This window comes from Nelumbo lutea, chromosome 1 (genome assembly GCF_056320005.1).
Source record: "Nelumbo lutea isolate HS-2025 chromosome 1, American lotus-T2T, whole genome shotgun sequence".
Lineage (NCBI taxonomy): Eukaryota > Viridiplantae > Streptophyta > Magnoliopsida > Proteales > Nelumbonaceae > Nelumbo > Nelumbo lutea.
In genome coordinates this window covers 129,144,876-129,170,321 of record NC_142684.1, presented here as the reverse complement: position 1 = coordinate 129,170,321, position 25,446 = coordinate 129,144,876, and the positions used below count along the sequence as shown (strand labels likewise).

Below are 25,446 nucleotides of genomic sequence, written 5' to 3'. Positions count from 1 at the left end.
GATTACCTAGAAGACGGGATTAGATGCAACCTTTATAGCACTTGTGTTGTTGGCATATGGAGGGATAGGAGTAGGAAGTTGAGTACCAAGATCTATCTCACTACAGGCAGAGGACATGGCTCTATACTCGGCTTTAGTAGAAGACTTAGAGTCAATTTGCTGTTTCTTACACTTCTAGGAGATGAGAGAGTCACCCATGAAGACGCACCACCCAGTAGTGGATCGACGAGTGTTAGGACAACCAGCCCAATCTGCATCAACATAAACTCTCAACTGTATGGATGATGAAGAAGAGAAAAACAATCATTGGGAAGTTGTGTCTCTAACATAATGGATGATGCGTCAAACAACGGTCATATGAGGTTGGCAAGGGGTAGAAACAAAATGATTAACAAATTGAACATGTGAAATATCAGGCTGAGTCATAGTGAGATAGATCAAAGAGCCAACAAGCTGGCGGTACAAAGTAGCATTAGGAAGAATTAGGTCTTCAGATTTAGGCAACTTGACATTCAACTCCAGAGGAGCATCAACATGTTTCTCATCAGTAATTCTAGCTAATTTGACGAGATCAGAGGCATATCTTTGCTGACAAATGAAATACCCTCAACTACTACGATGGACTTCCAAACCCAAGAAATAAGTAAGAGGGCCCAAGTCCTTCATGTGAAAGGAGTTATGAAGTAAGGACTTCAACCCACAAATGCCGTCATGATCATCCTCAATTAGAAGCATATCATCAACAAGTTGAATAGTGATATCTTGGGGCCTTCTCTTAACAAATATAGAGCAATCAGAGGAACTCTGATTATACCCAACTGCAACAACATCTCGAAAGCGCTCAAACCAAGCCCTGGGTGCCTGCTTCAGACCATATAGGGATTTCTTTAGGCGATAGACACGTGAAGAATCACTGCAATATTCAGGTGGAGGCTTTATGTAGGTTGTCTCCTTCAGTTGACCATGAAGAAAAGCATTCTTCACGTCTGATTGGTAGATAGTCTAGGAATTAACAACACATATGGCTAGAAGAGCCCGAATTGTAGTGATCTTAGCAAATGGGGCAAAAGTTTCTTCATAATCAATCCCATATTCTATACTGTATCCTTGGGCAACTAACCGAGCCTTATATCGATCAAGAGAACCATCTGATTTCAGTTTGATCGTATAAACCCAACGACTTCCAACAATAAAAGCATCTGGAGGAGCAGGCACAAGATCCCGAGTATCATTCTCATGGAGGGCTTGAATTTCGACATCCATGGCTTCTTTCCAATGAGGACTTCTAATGGCTTGCTGATAAGAACTAGAATATCTGTGGAAGAAAGTATAGCAGAAAAGGAACTATGGCTTGAAGGAAAACCATAGTGGTCAGGAGGTCGAGAAATACGAGTAGAACGACGAAGTGGAATAGAAGAACTATCATATGAAATAGGAGGATCTTGGGGCAAAAATGTCACTTATAGGAGGTGTGAAAGGAGGATTCTCTAGACCGGGTGGAAGGGGGGTTGTAGGCTCAGGATTTGGGACACGTGCCGCTTGTGGGTGAAAACGAGAAGATCTCTTTCAATAGATGAAGTAGGAGTGTTATCTGAATCAAAGTCCTGCAAAACAGAGATAGGAACAGACAATCTAGCAATTCCAGCAAAGAAGGAAATATGTTCAAGAAATACAACATTCTGTGAAATCCGAATACGACGAATAGTAGGGTCATAACGCAAGAATCTTTTGTGGCTAGGACTATATCCCACAATGGCACACATAGCAGACTGATCAGTTAATTTAGAACGTTCACGAACAGGAAGATGTACAAAACAAAGACAACCAAAAACATGAAGATTGGAGAAATCTGGGGGATGACCAAAAAGTTTTTGGAAGGGAGAAGTGTTGCCGAGAACAGAAGAAGGAAGATAGTTGATCAAATACACAACTGTAGTGATTACTTCTACCCAAAACAAAGTTAGAGCGTGGGATTCCTGTAGTAATGTCCACACCACACTGAGGATATGTCCATTCTTTCGTTCAGCTACACCATTCTGTTGTGGAGTGTCTGGACAACTGCGCTGAGATTGAATTCCATAACTCCTAAAAGTCTCCGTCTCTATATTCTCCCCCTGAATCTGAACGGAGGATACTCACAGTACACTTGAAACGAGTTTGCCCCATAGTATGGAATAATTTAAATGTTGCAAAAACCTCTGATCCGTGTTGTAGAAAATAAATCCAAGTGTATCTGGTACAATCATCTATAAACAATACAAAGTTTTTGTATCCCAATCGTGAAGTAATAGAAGTAGACCAAACATCACTATGTTTTATCTCAAAAGTTGTAGTGGCATGCTTAGAAGTGTGAAGAAAAGGTAAAACATGACTTTTACTCAAATAACAAGCAGTGCAAGAAACATCAAAAGTACGAACAGGAGAATTTTATTTTTAATTATACCGGAATCAAACAAAACCTTCAACTTTTGAGAATATGGATGACCCAATCATTTATGCCATAAATCCCAAACATTATTTCTATAACTCAACAGAGAATCAAACATAGAAGAACTAAGAAAAGCCGAGGATTCTCTTGATTGAGGCTTCTGAGCTCTAGTGCAAACTGACGGCCCAGCCTACGCCCCTTCCCCTTCACCTTCCTAGTGTACTGGTCCTGTATCAAGCAACCATCATGAGAAAAGGTGAGAACATTTCCTTCATCAACAAGTTGACCAACAGAAATCAGATTTAGCAGTAAGGTTGGGTACTAAGAGGGTTTTTGAGAGGGAAGGATCTAGTGTGTGACAGTTTAAGGGATACGTCATTACTACTAATAATGTCTAACTTTTCACCATTGGTAGTAACAATGTATTTATGGTGAGTCCTAGTAGATGGATTTGGTTGATTTAGGTAGGCTCTTGTCATATGATTGGTGGCACCTTAATCTATAATCCAAGCATGTGAAGGGGAAGAACAATATGCAGAGAACTTACCAGACAAGCCAATAGCAGAGAAAGTAGAGGATACCAATTGCCGAACCTTTTCTTCATCCATAGCACTAGTTGAATCACTTTTCACTGAAGAATCACCCTTGGTGGAAACAGTGTCAGTTACCTGTCCATCTGTTACCTAATAAGCCCAGGGTTGAGTCTTTTTCTGAAAAGCTTAGCTGGTCATATTGGACAATCTGGAATGATGTGACCTTGTTGCTTGCAATAGGTGCACACATTCTTCTTCTTACAATGAGAGGCAATATGTCCAAAACCCTTACACTCATAACACTGGGTATTGGAGAAGTCCTTGGAGGTTGATTTCTTGCCTCCATGAGCAATAAAAGCTGTTTCAGCCCCAACTTTAGTCATCTTTCCATCAAATCCGACTGCAGTGAGAAGCCTAGTCTCTTCCTTTTGTAGTTCCCTTCAAATAGAATCTAGATCTGGAAGTGTTACTCAGAATATTGGACCTGGTTATCTCATATTCAGGTCTAAGCCTCATCAAAAGCTGAGTTACCTTTCTCTTCTCAATGTTTTCTGGAGATATTTCACACATTCTGTTTAGTCTGATGGATCAATATGGACGATTTCGTATTCAGCCCACAAATCAAAAAAATCTGAATAATATTCTTGTATCCTTCTATCTCCTTGATTGTAGGCAAATATCTCTGATTCTATTTGATATTGTTTAGATATATTGGACTATTGATTAACTTTCTCCAGATATGTACATTTCTCAGGTTGTTTTCATTCTTCTCATAGGTACAGAAATATGATAATTAATAGAACTAAGAATCCACGAAACAAGCTTGCCGTTATCCAGTTTCCATTGTTGTAAGGCTTTGACCTCGGTTTCAGTTGGTTTAGTGACAGTCTCATTAAGGTGTCCTTCCAAACCTTTCCCTTCAACATAAAAATCAAAATGGAATTTCCACATCCCATAATTTTGTCCATTCATCTTCACAGGAATAATATCCCCTCAATCTGAAGCAATTACAACATAAAAACAGCAAAGAGAGGGTTCGGCAATAGTCCAAAAAAAACTAGTCTGAAGTAAAAACTGATCAAAGCAAGCAAGATAAGTAATAATCCAATCCGAGAGAGTAAAAAACTGAGAAAAGAAACCCCTTACTATCACCAGAGATTGTCCAAAATCTAGCAATAGGAGAAAACTGGATACAGTGTTTTAAAAGCGAAAGGCGCACAAAAAATGATAGGTTCCAAATGCGCCTGAGGCACAAGGCGCAAGGCGAGGCGCACGTCTATTTAAAAAAGGTGCACAAAATAAAAAAAACTAAAAAAATAGAAAAAATGTAAAAGTTGTAAGAAATCAGGAAAATATCAAAAAACAAAGTTAATTACTTAATTATTAGCTCAATTGGTTAGAATTAGATACTTAGATTATTAGATATTACTCATTAGAGGTAATGTAATCAGCTTATCAGAAATCTGAAGATAAAGAATCAGGAAATGATCAATCTTGAATCTACAGAAACAAAAATTAGAGATAAACCCATAAACTGATAAAGTATGAAATCAGCAATGATTCAATATAAAAATTATGAAATCAGCATGATTAAATATAAAAGAATTATAGAATATGCAAAATGCAATCAGCATTAAATATAAAAGAATTAAAGAATATGCAATCAGCAATGATTCAATTGGTTAATCAGGAAAATATGCAATAAGTAGTTAAGTACAGAATTAAGAAATCAGCATTATTGAAGTTAACACTGAATTAAAGAATATGAGTATATGACAATATGAGCACAACCTATGGTCCTATACAACACTTGATAATCAGCATTAATGAAGTTAACACTTAAAAGACACTTACCTCTTGGTATCATTATCCTCTCCTTGGCTCACACCGTTACACTCACACGTAACAAAATCAATATAAAAATTAATCATTTATTGTAATAAGCAAGGAATCAGATTTGAAAAATATTTCAAAAAACAAGCTATATATTAAATATTTAAATATGCAATATCAATTTTCTAATATAAAAAAAGGTTCTTTCATCAATCATCATTCCAGCATTGCATAACCTATACAAAAAGCAAGTTTACTGCCTATACAAAATCTCAAAATCATATATTCTCATATGTCCATTGACTCCATTGATCCATTGATCCATTCTTGATTCTTTTTTCCTCAAGATTCCAGCATTTATTCTTCCTCATCATTTCCCTTTTCTTCATTTGGAAACTCCATATCATCTTCATACTCATCAGATTTGTAATCATCGATATTCTCTTCTTCTGTTTCTTCTATGTCAAATTCATCTTCATCTTCCAAATGAAATTGGGAATTTGATGTGCTAGGTCTTCTGGAATTGGTTGCCTTGGGCCACTTGGCTCGTAACTGTGAAGTTGAACTTGAGCCTCTAGATCTTGTATATCTTAGTTACTCTTCATCAATATCTCCCCATGTCAATGAATCCCCATCATCAAGTACCAAGTTATCTTCAGCCCCATCCATCTCTCCCAATAACCACTTATTACTTTCATCAATATCTTTGAGAGAGATGGGATAGGTGTAACTGCGGGAATCAAAATTCTCTTTCAGGATCTGGTTGATCTTAATAAACACCAAATCATTTAATTGCTTTTGATCCAAGCGATTCCTCTTTTTGGTATGAATCTGTGAATTCATACAATAGCACTGAATCACTAAAAAATTTGAAATTTAAATGTAAAATATAAATATAAGATAAATTACACAAGTAAATTTGTTAAAGACATACATGCTCAAACACACTCCAGTTCCGCTCGTAACCAGATGCACTGCATGTTAAACTAAGAATTTTGATAGCAATTTTTTGTAGATTTGGAGCTGAAGCACCAAATGCTGTCCACCAATCAGATGAAAAATATAAAGATTAACTAAATGAGCAAATTTACTAAATAAAAATAGCAATTATTAAAATAACTAAACAGAAATATTAATTGACTATATATGAAATTATGAATATTTACCTGGTGCTTTTATCTTTCTCTGCCAAATAGCCATGTTATTACCAAAAATCCCTTCTGCATTCTTATACCTTGATAATTCGTCAATGATTGTATTCAACTTGTTCTTGTCATTTTCAAACTTCTGAATTACTTTATAATGGCCATTTATAATTTTTTCATCTGAATCAATTCTTTCTGCATCATCAGAATAAAATTCAGGGTTTAAGTAGAAACCAACCACATGCAATGGTTGGTGGAGCTGAAAATCCCATCTCCTATCAATATTCTAAAAAATCTCTGATATCTTTTCCCTTTTACCATCAAATGCCTTCAGAATTGCTTCCTTTGCTCTATCAAAAGCCTCGTAGATGTAACCCATAGCCGGCTTGTTTTCACGATCTACCAAGCGTAAGACACGAACAAGAGAGCTGCATACCTTAAGAATATATACAATGTTATTCCAAAATGAAGGCATCATTGCTATCTCTGCAACCCTTCTACCCTTGGCTTCCTTTGCCCACTTGCTATCACTCCACTCAATAGAATTGAACATCTCCCTCAAGTTCCTCTTTTGCTTAAAAATGCTTTGTAATGTAAGATAGGAAGTAGCAAAGCGGGTTTTGGCCAGCCTAATCAATTCCCTTTGACTTGTAAACTTTCTCATCAAGTTTAATAGGTCCGGATGGTTGTATATGTATCTCGTTAGTGCTATAGCCCTCTCAATAGTCCTCTTGACAATAGTTAACTTGCCAATGTCTTCCAGAATGAGATCCATACAATGGGCAGCACACGGTGTCCAAGTCAAATGAGGATACTTAGCCATCAAATATTTTCCTAATAACACAAAAGTAATAATTTTAGAAATAAGACAATAAAAACTAAGTAAAAGTTATAATTTGTAAAGAAAAAAAAAACAAGTTAGAAAATTTACCTGCTAAAACATAGTTTGAAGCATTATCGGTAATCACTTGAATGACATTCTTTTCACCAATGCTCTCAACCATCTTCTCAAGTAAATTAAACAATTTATCAGCTGTTTTTATATCACTCGATGCATCGATGCTTTCTATGAACATCATCTCAACATGACTATAGACCAAAAAATTGATTAGGGTTCTATCCTTTCTGTCAGTCCATCCATTGGACATTAGAGAACACCCCCACTTTTCTCATGCCTCCTTATGATGCTGTTATAATGTCTTCGTGTATTCAACCTCCTTTTTCAAGAAAGGAACCCTTGCTTCGTGTATTCAACCTCCTTTTTCAAGAAAGGAACCCTTGCTTCATAATAACTTGGGATCTTTAATCTAGGCCCAAATTGCCCAATTGTTTCCACCATAGCTTCAAAGCTTTTCAAGCGAATGGTATTTAAGGGAATACCCGCTTGATGTAACCACCTAACAATACGTATGCAAACTTGTTCCCTCCCTTCTTCGTTATATGTTTCAATGATGGTGGTTTGTTTCATTCTTTTTTGTTCCCTTCTCATCTCTACAACTTGCTCCGAACTAGGTGTTGTCAAAAACTTATCCATAGGCCCTTTTTGTGTTTTAATGGGTGGCTTGGAACTTGATCCAACAGATGTAAAAGGCCTAGGACATGAACTAGAACTACCAACACCACAAACCTTTACATCATCTGTTAGACAATTTTGTATGCCCTTAACTAAAATCAGTTTTGATGTACTTTTGATGTTTAATGTAAATAAATAAAGTACATGTTTGATTCATGTTGTGTTTTATGCTTCTGTGTAAGACCCTAAAACTGGACACTTAATGAGACTTGTGTTGGTTTTAAATGTTCACATCCATTGGATAAGTCTGGGGAGATTTATCCTACCAAGGCTGACACTGGTGTGTTGCCAACTGTTGGGGTGGTTTGTCTCAGCTGCCAGGGTGAGACCCAAGGCACACACAGTGTAGGATTACTTGAACCCTTGAACCGGACCAGATTTCCAGTATTGCCTTGGACTTTGGATATTGATGGGCAAACTGGAATGTTACACCTGACCCCTAGACCCGATTATGGTACTACACTAGGTGTCGGATTGGGCTGTCTTTGATATGCCAATCAGTTAGATCCTTAGCAGGGGTCAAAACCTGGGTATGTTGGGACAGTCTGAGAATTCATCTGAGTAGGTGATCATAGTGATGGGATCAGCCCCTTTGTTAGACAAAGGTAATGATCGGGGATGCACTCTCTCTGATGGAAACCAAAGTGCCGACAGTTGATTTCAATTGTTGGAATTTTGTTTTGCAAAAGTTATATATATGATATATACTTACATATGGTTTCAAAATGTTTGTAAATTGTTTTAATTCGTGGGATCCAAGTGAGTAGAGAGTGCAACACTGTTCCTTGCAGCCGAGGGAGAGGTCCTCTCTTGTCGGGCAGTGCTTGATCATTATGGGCTGAGAGGTTAAGTGTAAGGCTATTTAGGATAATACCTGATGGGCTAATCTTGCATCTGCCCACAGTCCCTGGGTTTTTATAAGATGGCTCGGCCCAGGGACCACTTAGTGTAAGTGTTGGGCCCATGGGGTCCATGTGATGGGCTCAAGGGGTTCACTGGGCTTTCCAGTGAATTTGGCTAGGCCTTGTATTAGAGGCTGGGCCGAACCCATGCGACTGATTTGTAGATCAATGCTTGGGTCCCACACCATACAAAGAAGCCCAACTAGGCAACAATTTGGAAGACTATTGAGCACTTGATACATATTGGGCCTAAAGCTCATTTCGATTTGGGCTGATTTGATCAGTTACTTGAAGGGGCGGATCTGAGATTAGGTTAAGCCCAAAAGCTGATCTAATCTACAGATAAGATTAAGAGGAGTCCTAATCCAAATACTGATTTGGATAAGGGCAACTCCTAATATGATTAGGAGGTTTTCTTAATCACTAAGAAAGAGGGGGAAAACAATAATTTCGAATTACTTGAATTTGAACCCTTGGTGTTTTCAGTAGACCACCCTGTGTTCTTGGGATAGGATCTTAGATAACCCTAGAGAAAAAAATAGCAGTTCGCCACTTTCTTCTCTAGCATTCTCCTCTAGCAGCCGCCGCCACCTTTTCTGCCAGTTCGAGTTCTCAGTTAGAGAAAATCAAGAAAGGTTCTTGATTGGTCGTGTGGTGCTCACAGTCTTCCATCAAGTTCTTCAGAAGAACCTGGTTCGTGGGATGAACACTACTGGTTCGGCTCTATCATCACTGTGTCATCTTCAGTGGGAACTGATCTTGGGATCTTCTTTGGGCATGAACACCAACGTTGGGAGATACTACTTCTCTAGATCAGGTATAATCACTCCCTTCTCTTCTGGTTCAAATTTGGTCTGGTTTGGTTCAAGTAGGATCCTTGAATTTTGATTCTAAAATCAGGGAATGCGATTCCCAGTTGGAAGGAAGGTAGTAAATTTTTGAAATTCGCCCACCCATTCCGCAACAGTTTTGGCGTCCATACGATGGATCCTACCTATCCTTTCATCATCATCATCTTCACTTTCAATCATATTCTCATGATCATCAAAATCAGGGATTCTATCCCTTTCTTCCATCATCATGTTCTCTTTTATCGTTCTTTTCTTTTGCATATATCCCAAAATTTCTTCCCTAACTTCTTTAGGGAACTTGATACATCCTTTAACATTCCTCCTATCACCAAAAATGTGCTCTTTTGCCCTATAAATTCCTCCATTAGTCACTTTTCCACAGAATTTGTAATTTTTGGGTCTTTTAAAGAGCAATACTTTCATGCTGGATCTCCTACCACTACTAGTTTCATGAGAAGTATTGCCTTCATCCGTATCTAGTTGTACAAAAAAAACGAGGAAACTAAATTAATATTTTATAATCAATCAAAATAAAACTATATAATAAAAAAAACAAATCAACTAAAATAGCTAACCATGGAAATACCGAAATAGAAATCAGTAATGCTAATGCATAATGCTTAATTTCTTTCTTTTATTTTTATTGAAAGTTCATTCAATACTTCAATCTGTATTCTGTATTTCTGTAACCAGAAGTTCAGAAAATAATGCAACAAAAATAGAAAACTGAAGTATTGAACTGAACTTAAAGTCTGAAACAGAAGTTCAGACAGAGACGGGGCTGGGAGCCCTGTTTTCGTTTAAAGAAAAGAATGGAAAAGAAGAAGAGGAAGAAGAAAGTTGGGGAAGAAAGAAGCAAAGAAAAAACTATAAATAAAAAATGAAAGGGGTCGAGCTCTGTTTTACTGTTTTCAAATTCAAACTGATATTTGCTGCTGATAAAAAAATATTGTTTTCAAATTCAATGAAAAAAACAATGAAGAAGAAGAAGACAATGAAAAAAAAAACAAGAGTGGGTGGAGCCCCTGTTTTTTTGTGAACAAGAAGAAGAACTGAAGAAGGAGGAGAAAAAGAAGAAGGAGAAGAAGAAAAGAAGAAGAAGGGGGCGGAGCCCCTGTTTTACCGTAAAAATATTTCAGAAGAAAGACAATGAAAAAAAACAAGAGTGGGCGGAGCCCCTGTTTTTCTGTGAACAAGAAGAAGAACTGAAGAAGAAGGAGGAGAAGAAGAAGAAGGGGAAGGAGAAGAAGAAGAAAAGAAGAAGAAGAAGAAAAGAAGAAGAACAAGGGGGCGGGCGGAACCCCTGTTTTCAGTGTAAAAAAAGAAGAAACAAATACCTGATGCTGATTGCTGAAAGCCTGAACGTTGCAGTTGGTCATCTGACTGAGAGGTGGCCTCTGATAGAACTTCGAAGGTGGTTGTTCGATTGAGAGATGGCCTGAACTTGTTGATCTAAGAAGAACGTGGGGGCTGAGGGCTCGAGACTTCAATTGATACTGGGAATCTGATAAGCCTTGCATGGCAAGTTTTTTTCTCTTGAGAGGGTCGTGACTTTCTTTCATATTTGCTATACCATATCCCAACCATTTTGGCACATAAAAGGAAATAATCTATACATATATGATTATAATCTATCTATAAAAGTCAATTTAAAAACAAATAGAAAAACAAAGGGCAACCAAACATAGGCGCGCGCCTAGACTGCCTGGCGCCTGGTCTGAGGCGCACGCCTTAGGTGCATAGGCGAGCGCCTTACTAAAGTGTAGCTGCCTTGACCCATGCGAGGCGCCAACTCTCGAAAACGCCTCGCCTTGTGCCTCAGGCGCGCCTTTTGAAACACTGACTGGATACACAGTCTAGAAAAGGAAAGTCTGGAGATAGCTGCCCAGAAGAGATGTATAGATCTCTCTCAAAACTTAACGGATCTCAATGAAAAATTCAGAATATGCTGAGGAGGGCTAGGCGACACTTCCTTTCAAATCTTACGGAAAACTGATGTCAAACAAGAGAGATCTAACGGAATCTCTCTTACTAGATGCGCAGAATACAGAGAAATGGTTCCTAGAAAGATCAAGACAATCTAGAACCAATCGACACTGATAATAGTTCTCAAGTGATCAAGAAAAAGAGGAGAAATGGATCAGAGAGCAACCTGCTCTGATACCATGTGAACCGAATTGAGAACAAGAGAGAGCAGATTAGGGGTGTCAAGAAAAATTCAGAATATGCTGAGGAGGGCTAGGCGACACTTCCTTTCAAATCTTACGGAAAACTGATGTCAAACAAGAGAGATCTAACGGAATCTCTCTTACTAGATGCGCAGAATACAGAGAAATGGTTCCTAGAAAGATCAAAACAATCTAGAACCAATAGACACTGATAATAGTTCTCAAGTGATCAAGAAAAAGAGGAGAAATGGATCAGAGAGCAACCTGCTCTGATACCATGTGAACCGAATTGAGAACAAGAGACAGCAGATTAGGGGTGTCAAGAATAATCGACCCTCACCCCAAAGAGCCTCTTTATATTAAAAGATATGAAAGATCGTCCAGTTACAAGAATGCCCTTATAGGGATGAAAGATAGAAAGAACAAATAAAATAATAAGAATACTATACTGTACAACAAGGGCTATACTAATAATGTACATCAAGATATATCTTCACAAGAGAGAAGAAAGCCAATGGAGAGATATGCCTACATGTTCACTGCATATATTTGTAATGCAGGGGCCTTTTGGTCGTTTTCATCTATTTGTATTTGGGTGCCCAAAGTAGGGGCTCTCTCTTCTCTTCTTCTTATTCTACCCAACTCAACCTTGAATCTTACAACTGAACAGATTGTCATGAGTATTCTTTGGTTGTTTTCTCTCAAGGGATGGAGGTGGTTCCTAAGAAGCTACGAGAATTCTATTAGTAATATATAGAATGTGGGCATTGTCTTACTTCATGGATGTATCAACTATCAACTTGAGATAGTTTGGAATAGGGGGTTAATTTGGGGAGGGAGTTTGGAGAAAAGGCAACACATGATGCTGTTCTAATGGATCAAACACGAGATAAATAAGAAATTGGTGGACAGGTAAAAAACTCTCTCCCCTGAATCAATTAGCTTGTAATGAAAATAATGGGGGTAGAATGAAAGAACTACCCTTACATAAAACTGACTCATAACTGAACTGAAAAGACATACATACACCTGCTTGCAGTACAACTTCTAACAATTATAGACATTAATATAGGTTAATAATTACATCTTTGTCATTACAGGGAATTTGTACATATAACTAGTGTTTACTTGCATGCTTCAATGTTCTCTTGTGCAGGTTTCTGATATTTATAAACGGCCAAATTCAGAACCAAGTCCAGCAAAATCTTCTGTTGAGGACATCTCTCATGCTTCAGAGAATCGAGGTGTCCAGCTCTTGGGACAAATAAAGCACGGTTCTTGTCATTCTCGAGCGATCCTATTCAAAGTTCTTGCAGATACTGTAGATCTTGAGAGTAAGCTTATTGTGGTAAGGTTTTTCTTTATTTTTAGTTTGAATTACTCATATTGTTTCATCTACTTTCTTGTAAATATCTCGAATATTTTTTCTAGTCTTGGTGTCTATTATTTCATGGTGGAGGGTCTTTTTCCAGTATTTTTCATTGCCAACCATTATTTCTCAAGAATCATCAATAATCTGTTCACTTTGTCAGGGTCTGCCTAGTGATGGAGCTATTGAGCGTGCAGACTCATATAAGCATATGTCTGTGATAGTTGTGTTGAATTCGGTGGAATTACTCGTTGATCTTATGAGGTTTCCTGGGCAACTAATACCATGTTCAACCAAGGCAATTGTCATGTCCCATATTGCTGCTGCAGGAGAGAGTGACTCTGCAGAGAATGACTCCTGTGATTCACCCCTTGAACCAAACAGTCCTCTATATGGATTTTCAGAGAGAGTGGATGCTGATGGGTAATCATATAATGTTAGATTTCTCATTGATTTCTTGGAGAGCATCTTGAAAATTATCTAAAAGCTGAGTGGAAGATTGTTGTAAAATAGTTGATTTGGTAGTTTTCTTCTTTCAATTTGGTTATAGTTAAAAATTTGTGTTTCAGTTCTTTATTACTTTATGATGTGCTATATTCTATGGTGGCTCTTTTACTATGTGAGACTTTGTAGTTTGTATTTGGGTGTAGAGAGCTGCATACTATATGTGGTCTTTTTGGCTTCCCCCCTCTTTGTATATCTTTACACTTACGAAAGGTAAACAAAAGATTAAGGTCACTCATAAAAAAAGTTATGCGAGTAGGGCCTGCAGGCTTTCATTCAGTCACTGATGATTTTGTTTTATTCTTTATTGAAATGCTTATGTAAAGCTTTTTATAATAGGTAGTGTTACTACATTTATTACAGTAAATATCATAAATGTAGGTCATGTGCATAGAGTGCCATCCAGAGCACCTGTTAGAAAAAGCAATCTGTTGCAAGTTGAAGGTGCTAGAAGAGTTGGGGACAGAACGAAAAGGACTTGGGTGGAAGTAATAAGAAATGACTTAAGCACCCATAATTTAATGATGTTTATGGAACTGAACAGAATGAAATGGTGAAATTGGATTCATGTAGATGACTCCATATAGTGGGAACAGGATTTAGATGATTATGATGTTGAATCTTACTATATTAATTTTATTAGAACAATCTTTTGACTTGTTTAAGTTTTATTTGTAGTATTCAATCTACATTCTTCAACCGGTTATATTTCAGCTTTCTGTATCAATCTCGTTGTTTTACACTTCAGTGGTTGAAGATACACGGGGTTTGCCAGGGATATGTTAAATAGAGTGTTAAAACAATAGAGTTTGCCACCAATTGGAATTTTGGTTTCTATGAAGGACTTGGGGATTCTTAGGTGCCCATAGTCCTAAATTTGTTGCGCTCCTTTGCTGGGGTTTGACTTAAATGAGTCTTCGTAAGATGGTTGCGTCTGGGTAGCCAACCCATCTGGCCTATTCTCCTGTGCATCTTTCTTCTGTGTAATTTCCTTGGCTTCCCCTTGGCTCAACCTTTTCCTTTTTCTGGTAAAGAGATTTAGAATGGATCAGTGCAACCGAACTGATGTCTCTCACATTCTAAATGTTTTCTGAGTAATGCATGTGGGGAAATTCATCATTTAGTAGTCTCCTATCCTTTAGTTTGTAGCATTTGGAATTGGTTTCTCTCCTCTTTGGCTGCAGGCAGGTGGAACACCCCCTCCTCCCCCCCCTGCCAAACGAGATCTCTAGTTGATATGGACTATCTAGGTGGAAGGGAGTTTGACAATATTTCGAGATAAGGTGCACAGAAAGGGAGGTTTAATTGAATATATCACAGTTAAAGTGTCTTATTGGGTGAAGAAATTGATGACTTTTGAACCATATTCTGTTAATAATATTTTTAGAGGATGGTCTTTGGTGGCTGCATCTTCAACAGCTTGGCCAAACATGCAACCAGCTTGGAATTCACTGAGTCATAATTTTCTAAAGTCATTTATTAAAAAATATTAATATAAAGTTGAACTTTGACAAATGTTCTCTAGGAATCCTGGGGCCTTCAGGTGGTGGAAGGGTCTTTTATAATGAGCAAGGCAACGGAATTGCATCATTCTCAGGACCCTTAAACCATGATGACTTGGTGAGAGCTGAAGTATTGGCCTTACTCCAAGGGTTGAGATTAATTAAGGCACTCCCCTTGGAGATTATATTGGTTGAAGGTGACTTAAAGATGGTAGTAGGTTAGTTGAAGACTAATAAGAAAGGTATATGGCGATTCAGATATGCTATGTCGGAAGAAAGTCAGCTGGCAAGTAAGCTGGTGTATAATTTCCAACTGGTTAAGACTTAAGAGATCGACAAATGGTTTGGTTATGTATTACTGAGACAAGGGATCAATAGGGCAGAATTGTATTAGGCTAAGTTGTAATCATGGTTCACAACGATATTTGGCAATATATTCCCAAAATATCCTCATTTGCTAGGTAGTGATACAAAATCTTCTGGGAATCTTTTTTCCAGATATCCCTGATATTTTGCTGATATGTCAGCTGTATTTTAGATTTCAATGATTAACTATATATTTAAAATTTAAAATTTAAATTTTTAGAATATTATTAAAAAACTTCAATATTTCATTAAAATCATCATATTTTTGAAAAATATTTTCCCAAAAGAACTAGCAGGGAATTGGTGATTTGATATTGGCTTGCTACTTTGATATGATTCACCAAGTCACTATGATTCAAAAGAAAAAGAAATTGCATATTATTACAAAAGAGTATTCTCAATCTAATCAAAACATATAGTAACAATAAAGACAAAAGTTAAAATGGCAAATAATTGACATATATAAAGAAGCATAGTTTTCAAGGAGCCAAGGCGAGGCTAGGCGACAGGGGGGCACCTTGTCGCCTAGTCGCCTTGGTGGGTGCCTAGGCATCGCCTAGGCGATGGAAATTTTTAAGTGAAAAATACATATCCTAGGTAGTTCCCTAGGTTCCATAACCACCTTTCCCTAATAACTATCCATGATTTTCATAAGAAAATTATAAACTTCATGTTTTTGTCTAGAGAATCAACATATTTATGAGAAGAAAAGAAGAAAGAAAAGAAAATTCAAAAAATATGGGTACTGAACTCCTACTTTTGTTATAGGAAAAGAAGAAAAGAAAAGGTGGAAGAAGACGAAGAAGAAATGTGTTGATTAGACAAAACTTTAAGTTTTTCCCTTATTGGTTCAAATTTTGAAGTTTTTGAGGGTTCAATACAGCAGTTAGCATTGTTTTTGTTGATTAAACCCTAACAAATAAGAAAATAATAAAAAGAAATTAGTTTATAAACACAAAAAGTGAATATTTTTGTTTAATAATGTCTATTTTATAATTATAATCTTAAAAAAGAAACAATATAAAAGTATTTTATAAGACAGTACACAAAACTGCTAGGCGACTGGGCAAGGCGAGCCTCCAAGGGCGCCTAGGCGTTGCCTTGACAACTATTAAAGAAGAGAAGATGGCTAAAGACCAAAAGGGAGATAGGAGAAACATATCTACTACAATCTCTTAATTTTTTCTCTTTGATTTATATAGTTCTTTGTTATGGTTTTGAGCCTTAAAAATGTGCAATTATATTTCTTCTAATAATCTCTTGAAGATTTATTAACTAATTCCATGCTTCTAGAAAATTTTCCTAATTTTTTAGATTTTCCAAATATTTGCAAATTTTGAGAGATATCTCTGGGATTTCTCCAACTCTATATGGAAGAATGTTCATTGATATCGAAATAATTAATCATGGTTGTAATATGCATAAAGCTAACTAAAAAGTTGTGGGATAGGAGTGCCAACTCAGTTCGAACAAGAGAGAACCAGAAATGAAAGGTGTGTTGTTATGATTCACGCGTGAGGAAGAGCAAGAGAGGCTAAGAGGAGAGATAATCTAGGAGCAAGTTAGTGCTAGTTTTGAGCAGCTAAAGAGGAAGGCGGAACAACTGCCACTAGGTATATGGGAGGACAAAGGAAATGGTGAGGAAGGAAAGGGTAAGGAGTTACCAGACTCAGAACAAGAATATAGGAAGGAGACCTAAGATATAACACGAGAAGAGATAGAAACCGTAACAGGATTTGTGGAGAAATTAGGCTGCAAACTGAAAAACCCGAATGCTCTAAAGGCCCTCACTAGAAATTCAGATGGTCCTAAAAAAACTAGAAAGAAAAAATTAAATGAAGTTGAGAGACTGAAACTAGATGTGAAGGGGGATAAGGAATTTAGTGAGAAGGGGGAGAGAAGAAAAGGTAATAAGGTCTTCCAGCTTGGGCTTAATTCGAGGTGATTTCAAATGAAAACTCTGAGCTGGAATGTTAGAGGCTTGGGGAGTGCGAGGAAAAGAGTAGTAATAAAGGGGGTCATTAGGAAAGAAAACCCTGACATAGTATTAATACATGAATCTAAGTTGGCAAAATTTGACAATAAATGGGCTAGAAATCTTTGGAGATCTAGAGGGCTGAGTTGGGCCTAGTCACCCTCATGGGGAGCTTCAGGAGGAATTATAATTTTGTGGAGAAATGAGGTAGTACAAGGCAAGGAGGAACTGATAGGCAGATTCACAATTTCAATTGAATTCCTACAAGTGGAGGATGACTTTGAATGGGTCTTGACAAATGTTTATGGACCAAATAGTTATAGGGAAAGAAATGAGATGTGGGAAGAATTAGGTGACATAAGAGGGTTATGGGAAGGGCCTTGGTGTATTGGAGGAGATTTTAATGTAATAAGATTCACAGAAGAGACAAATAACTTGTGGCGAAATATAGAGGGAGAGAGAAAAGAGAATTTTCTTTATTGATGATAAAAACATGTTGAGCATACAACTTAGATAAGAAAAGATAGGAAAGGCAGACCCCTAGAATCTCTCGCAATCAGGGATTGACTAAATCGTTCCCTTAATCCTAGGATATGACTTTCCTAAAATTATTCAAATCTAATCCTTCCTAAATTTATTCAAATCTCTTAATCAATCAAATCCTATCTTTCTTACTTTACCAACACTCCCCCTCAAGTTGGTGCAAAGATATCTATCATGCCCAACTTGCTAACTTGAAGCTCAAATGGCTGTCTCAACAAGCCCTTAGTCAAGACATTTGCAACTTGCTGCGTGGTTGGTACAAATGGAGTGCAAATTATTCCTTCTTCAAGCTTTTCCTTTATAAAGTGTCTGTCAATCTCCACATGTTTAGTCCTGTCATGTAGAACCAGATTATGAGCAATGCTGATAGCTGCCTTGTTATCACAATACAATTTCATAGGAAAACTCACTGGTCTCTTAAGATCTGCTAGAACCCTCTTTAGCCAAAGAATCTCACACACTCCTTGAGCCATTGATCTGAATTCAGCCTCAACACTACTAGCAACTACACTTTGCTTCTTTCTTCTCCGAGTAACTAAATTGCCCCCAAGAAATGTGCAGTACCTCGAAGTTGACCTTCTATCAGTAATCAAACCTGCCCAATCCGCATCTGTATACACCTCAATTCCTCTTCTCATTTTTCTTGAAGAAGAGTTCTTTTCTTGGTGTGCCTTTTAGATACTTAAGTATTTGATACACAACTTCAAGATGTTCTTCGTACGGGGAGTGCATAAATTGACTCACCATGCTCACAGCGAAGGCAATATCTGGACGTGTATGTGACAAGTAAATCAATCTTCCAACCAGCCTTTGGTATCTACCCGTATCTATTGGAACCCCATCTTTAACTTCTCCAAGCTTAGCATTAACTACTATCGGAGTGTCTAAAGGTTTGCAACCACTCATTCCAGTTTCTTTCAAGAGATCTAGAATATACTTTCGTTGCGAAACCACAATGCCCTTCTTTGATCTTGCCACTTCCATTCAAGAAAGTACCTTAGCTGGCCTAAGTCTTTAATCTCGAATTCCTTGGCTAAGCTCTGCTTCAATCTGCTCATCTCTTCAATATCATCTCCAGTCAAGATTATGTCATCAACGTAGACAATCAGAACTGAAACCTTGTCTTTGGTGGATTTCTTTGTGAAAAGAGTATGATCAGATTGTCCTAGACTATATCCTTGACTTTTAACGAACCTTGTGAATCTTTCAAACCAAGCTCTGGGAGACTGTTTAAGTCCATATAGAGACTTTTTTACCTTGCATACCTTGGTTCCAAACTTCTTAGTGAAACCAGGTGGAGGCTCCATATATACTTCTTCCTCAAAGTTTCCATTCAAAAAGGCATTCTTCACATCCAGCTGATTCAGTGGCCAGTCAAGATTAGCTGTAACAGATAAGAGTACTCAAACTGTATTTAGCTTCGCCACTGGAGAAAAGGTCTCAGAGTAGTCCACTCCATATGTTTGAGTAAAGCCTTTAGCTACTATGCGAGCCTTGTATCTCTCCAAGGATCCATTTGAGTTGTACTCTAGAGTAAACACCCATTTACAACCAACAACTGTCTTTCCATCCGGCATATCCACTTTCTCCCAAGTAGCATTCTTTTCCGAAGCTCTCATCTCCTCAAAAATAGCTTCTTTCCACTCAGGAACATTTAGAGCCTCCTGGATACTGTTAGGAATGGATACATTTGAAGGGATGAGATATCCATCGTATGGATGCTCAAATCTTGTGGAATAGAATAGGCGAATTTCAAAAATTTCTCTCCATCCTACTGGGAATCATATTCCCTATTTTAGAAAAATCATATTTTTCAAGGATCAATCTTGAACCAAGAACCGAACCAGATCTGAACAAAAGCAGTAGGAGAGGGATATACCTGATACGGAGAAATAGTATCTCCCAATGGAGGTGTTCACACCCAAGGAAGGAACCAAAAATTGCTCCCACTGAAGATGGCGCAGTGCAGGATGGAGCATAATCCACAACGTTCTTCAAAAGAACCAGATCCTTCGCAAGAATCAGCTGGATGGCACGTGAGCACTTCTTCCAATCAGCCCTTTCACAAAGAACTGATATCAAGATCTGATCTTGATCACTCCCACTGAGAAAAGGAGATCGAACTGGCAGATTTGGCGGCAGCAGGAAGGAGGCGACAAGAGAGATTTAGCATAGTAAAGATGAATTCTCTCTTCTATGATTTCAGTGCTGAAGACAGGATGTGAAGTGTGTCAAAAGGTTGCCGCCCTTTCCTCCTTTTATAACCTTAAAGGGATCAACTCCTAATCCTATTAGTTGTTGATCTAAATCATATTTGGATCATAATTCCCTTTAAGTGATAAGGGTGAACCCTTATTTTATCTACAAATTAGATCAGCCTTCTCCTAATCTCATTAGGAGGTTTTCAGATCTGAATCACATTTAGATCTGGACTCTCTGAGTGGATAGGGTTAAGACCCAATCCTATCTGCTAATCTTATCTCAGAATTTGTTCCTTATTTAACTGATCAAATCAGCCCAGTTCGAAATGAGCATTAGGCCCAATAGGGTTATGTGCTCACTTAGCCTTCCAAACTGCTACCCAGTTGGGCTTCCTTGTATGGCGTGGGACCCAAATATTGATTTACACATCAACCACATGGGTTCAGCCCAACCTTTGTTACAAGGCCTAGCCGAATACTTTGTTATGGACAATGCACCCCCTGAAACCCATCGCATGGGCTCTATGGGCCCAACACTTACCCTAAGTGGTCCCTGGGCCAAGCCACCTTGTAACACCTAGGGACTGTGCCCAGATGCAAGATTAGCCCATCAGGTATTACCCTCAATGGCCTTACACTTAACCTCTCAGCCCATAATGATCAAACACTGCCCGACAAGAGAGGACCTCTCCCTCGGCTGCAAGGAACAGTGCTGCACTCTCTACTCACATGGATCCTGGGAATTAAAACCTTTTGCAAAAGTTTGGAAACCATATATATATATATATATATATATATTACTTTTATATCTCATATAAAATATATTTTGCAAAACAAATCTCAACGATTGAAATTGGATGCCGACAGTCTTGGTTTCCATCAGAGAGAGTGCATCCCCGATCATTACCTTTGTCAAACAAAAGGGCTGATTCTGTCACTATGATCACCCACTCAGATGAATTCTCAGACTGTCCCAACATACCCAACTTTTGAACCCCACTAAGGATCTCACTGATTGGCATATCAAAGACAACACAATCCAACACCTAGTGTAGTATCATAATCGAGTATAGGGGTCAAGTGTAACTTTCCAGTTTTGCCCATCAATCTCCAAGGTCCAAGGCAATACTAGAAATCTGGTCTGATTCAAAGATTCAATTAATCCTACACTGCATGTGCCTTGGGTCTTACCCTGGCGGCTGAGATAGGCCACCCCAACACTTGGCAGCACACCAGTGCCAGCCTTGGCAGGATAAATCTCCCCAGACTTATCCAATATGTACTCTATTCATTTACAATAAATTCATAATGTACATCATTCTGATTGGAGCTTAGGGCATACAACTGTCTAACAACACTAGACACTTGTGAAATAAAGGCACAATATGAAGGCAAAATATTTTTGTAAGATACAAAATTTGATAGAGGATGTTTTGTACAAGACCTAACACCTTTCTTAAGAGCAATGGGAAGATCAAGCTGACTAGAAGAATCAGAATTACCTGGAGAAATATTTACAGGGATCTTTGAAGAATTATCATGAATTTCATGATCCAACCTCTGATTAGATTTTTGTTGATGCTGCGGAATAATGCCTCTCCTTTTCTGTGCTAGATATTCCCTTGAATCTACAAGGCCTTTATTTCACACGCATCTCTGTTGTTTCAGCTTTTTCATTTTTAGATGGCCTTACCAAAGGTTGTTCATTGGTAGACTTAACATTTTCAATATTTAATTCATTTGTTTCCACTAATTTTGTATTTTTCTGCTTCACCTTCTTTCGGTGACCGGTTGTGAGGAACATCATTATGGACAAATTCAAACATTAAATCAGAACTATCTAAAAAACCATCTTTACTAGTGTGTCTCTCCCCCTAAAGATGGGAGTTGCTGTAGTACGAGGTTCCTTCAAAGAAGGTGACATCCATAGACACAAACATCTTTTTCAAAACTGGATCAAAGCATTTGTAACCTCTCTGATTAGTGGGATAGCTTACAAAAATACATTTATGTGCTTTTGGATCAAGTTTTGAACGTTTGGGATCATGGTTATGAACAAAGGCCACACTTCCAAAAATTTTTAAGGAAATGTTTGTCACTAGCCGAGAGTTTGGAAAACAATCAGTGAAAACCTGTATGGGTGTTTTAAAATCCAATATTCGTGTAAGAAGTCTGTTAATCAAATAAGTGGCTGTTAAAACGGCTTCTCCCCAAAGATACTTAGGAACTTTAGTTTTATAACTTAGAGCTCTAACAACTTCAAAGAGATGTTTGTTTTTCCTTTTAGCTACCCCATTTTGTTGAGGTGTATTATTACACGAACTTTGGTGTATAATTCCTTTCTCAACAAAAAAATTCCTTAACACATTGTTAAACAATTCCTTTCCATTATCATTCCAAAAAATTTTAATCTGAGTCTGAAATTGTGTTTGAACCATGTTGTAGAAATTTTTAAACACAGTTTCAGCATCAAATTTCTCTTTTAAAAGGAAAACCCAAGTGACCCTAGTATGATCATCAATAAAAGCAATGAACCAACGTTTTCCAGAAAGATTTGTCACTCTAGAAGGACCCCAAACATCACTGTGAATCATGGTAAATGGTTTTGATTTTTTAAATGGTTGAGACGGAAAAACAACACAATGATGTTTTGCTAATTCACAAGATTCACACTGAAAAACTGAATAATTTTTATTCATGAATAACTTGGGAAATAGATGCTTTAAATATTGAAAGATAGGATGTCCTAATCGATAATGCCATAACAAAATTTCACTATCACTAGAAACAGAGATAGAACTAAAACAAGTCTGTCGGTCTTGCCTTCCAAAGTTTGATCCTTTATTAAAGAGGTAGAGGCCACCATCCTATTTAGCACCCCCAGTCATTTACCCAGAGGTTAAATCCTGAAATTCACAACGAGAAGACAAAACATTAAGTCGACAATTATGATCAAGGGTTAGTTTATTGACAGACAAGAGATTGTATGATAGGTTAGGAACATGTAGAACATCTTTAAGGTTTAGAGAAGGAGAAATAGACACTGTTCCTTTCCCAGCAACAGTAGCAAAGGAACCATCTGCAATTTTAACCTTTTGATTCCCTGCACAGGGTGTATATGAAGAAAAGAACTGCGAAGTGTCGGTCATAGGATCAGTGGCACCTGAATCTAATATCCAGGAGCCATTAGATTTGGTACAAACAATGGTTGCAGTGAAAAAATTACCTGACTAGGCTAAAGAACAGGATGGGTTAGAATTTCCTAACGATTAAGATTGAAACATTTTATATAAGTGCTCTGTTTGTTCCTTTGGAAAGGAAGAGACTCTGAGGATGATTGCTTCCCTGAATCCGAATTGCTTACTTGAAACGTGCGGACATCTTCCCCTGGCTTGTTGTCACTGCCTGATTTTTTCTTCCAACCCGCCGGTTTCCGTGCAACTTCCAGCAGGTTTTCCGAGTATGCCATGGCTTTCTAAAATGATCACACCAAGGTCTCTGCTTTCCTCCTTGTCTGTCTCCTTCTATGTCTGCACCTCGGGCCACAAGAGCGGACCTTTCATTCTCTGTTTTTGTTTCACTAACATTCTTCAACATCACTTGCTGCCGTGCTTCTTCTCTACGCACTTTTGAAAAAACTTCTCTTATAGTCGGCAAGGGCTTTCGCCCTAAGATACGTCCCCGAACCTCATCGAGTTCTTTATTCAAGCCAGCCAAGAAAACAAATACCCGACCTCATTCTGTTCTTTTTGTATCGAGCACTGTCACTTGGACTTTCCCATTCTTCTTCTTCAAATAAATCCAACTCCTGCCAAACAACTATCATCTCATTATAATAAGCTGTTACTTCACGTTCACCTTGTTGCATCTTCCACATTTGGGTATTCAGTTCGAACAATTGTGAATGATTGTCCAAATCCGAATAGGTTTCCCTAACAGCTTCCCACACATCGCGAGCCGTCGGTAGGAACATGAATGGTTTTCCAACCACTGGATCCATGGATTTGATCAACCAGGCGGTAACCATCAAATTTTCAGAACGTCACTGCCTGTACTTTGGATCATCAGTGGCTGGCGGTTTCACTTCGCCATTCAAATAACCGAGTTTCCCTTTGCCGTCGATCACCAACCGCACGGACTGAGACCACTCAATATAATTTTTTCCATTCAATTTGTGAATGGTAATTTGAAGAGAATTCTCAGAAATAGAAATAGCCGCTGATTGAATACCTCCCTCCGAAGATGTCACACCGCTGGTAGCATCTGAAGAGGCTGAACCAGAGCCAACCATGGCGGCCTTAAAATAAATGATTGAACCCTAAAGCTTTGATACCATGTGGCGAAATATAGAGGGAGAGAGAAAAGAGAATTTTCTTTATTGATGATAAAAACATGTTGAGCATACAACTTAAATAAGAAAAGATAGGAAAGGCAGACCCCTAGAATCTCTCGCAATTAGGGATTGACTAAATCTTTCCCTTAATCCTAGTATATGACTTTCCTAAAATTATTGAAATCTAATCCTTCCTAAATTTATTCAAATCTCTTAATCAATCAAATCCTATCTTTCTTAGATTACCGACATAACTAGAAACAAAGAATTAATACTAGCATGAGGAAATCTAACCAATTTATCAATACCTTTGAGCTTAAGGAAATTCCTCTAGTACACCATAACTTCACCTGGTCCAATTTGCAGCTAAACCCAATTTGTTCTAATCTAGGTAGGTTCTTGTTTACCTTCGATTGGGAAGAACGTTGGGGAGGATTAGTGTCCCGAGCATTACCTATAGTTACCTCTGACCACTAGCCGATTACCATCTGTAAGGAAGGAAGCTTCAGGCTAGGACCTACACCCTTTAGATTTGAGAACATGTGGTTGTCCCATCTAGGCCTAGAGCAATTGGAAAGGAATGAGAGTCCATAGGAAGTTATAGATGCTAAAAGGAAAAATTAAGGAGTGGAACTTGATGGAGTTTGGGAGAATAGAAGAGAAGAAACAGGAAATGATTGATAGAATTGAAGGGCTAGATGAGAAGGAAACTCAAGGCACTTTGGAGGAGAGAGACAGAGGATAGAGATGGGATCTAAAAAAGTAGTTGGAAGAAATTTTGTACAAGGAGAAAGTCAGTTGGAGACAAAAATCCTGACACAAATGGATTAGAAAAGGGGATGGGAACACAAAATTTTTTCATGCCTTAGCTAATGGGAGGAGAAGCAAGAACTTTATCTCCAAATTGGAAATTGGAGGGGCAGTTATAGAGGACCAAAGAGAGATTGCAAGGATCTTTGCGGAGCACTTCAGAGCTGTGGTTCAAAGACCCCAAGGTGATAGAAGGTGGATAGAAGGATTGGACTGGCCAACCATTTCAGATGATTGCAAGAATTGGTTAGAAAGGAGGTTTGAGTTGGAATAGATCAAGGGGGCAATGTTTTCTATGCATAGAACAAAAGCACCGGGGCCAGACGAATTCACCATGGCATTTCAGATGATTGCAAGAATTGGTTAGAAAGGAGGTTCAAGTTGGAAGAGATCAAGGGGGCAATGTTTTC

The 25,446-nt window shown here is 38.0% G+C and overlaps 1 protein-coding gene across 9 annotated transcripts in view; it reads left to right on the top strand.

Annotated features, from left to right (window-relative positions):
• Positions 1-25,446, top strand: part of LOC148877512 (serine/threonine-protein kinase EDR1-like) — a 164,759-nt gene that overhangs the window by 44,919 nt on the left and 94,394 nt on the right. For all 9 annotated transcript variants that reach the window (XM_088942079.1, XM_088942073.1, XM_088942072.1 and 6 more), the window contains 2 exons: positions 12,590-12,781; positions 12,966-13,225. In XM_088942079.1, coding sequence (XP_088798205.1) covers positions 12,590-12,781; positions 12,966-13,225 — 452 coding nt within the window. The remainder of the gene's footprint in view (positions 1-12,589; positions 12,782-12,965; positions 13,226-25,446) is intronic.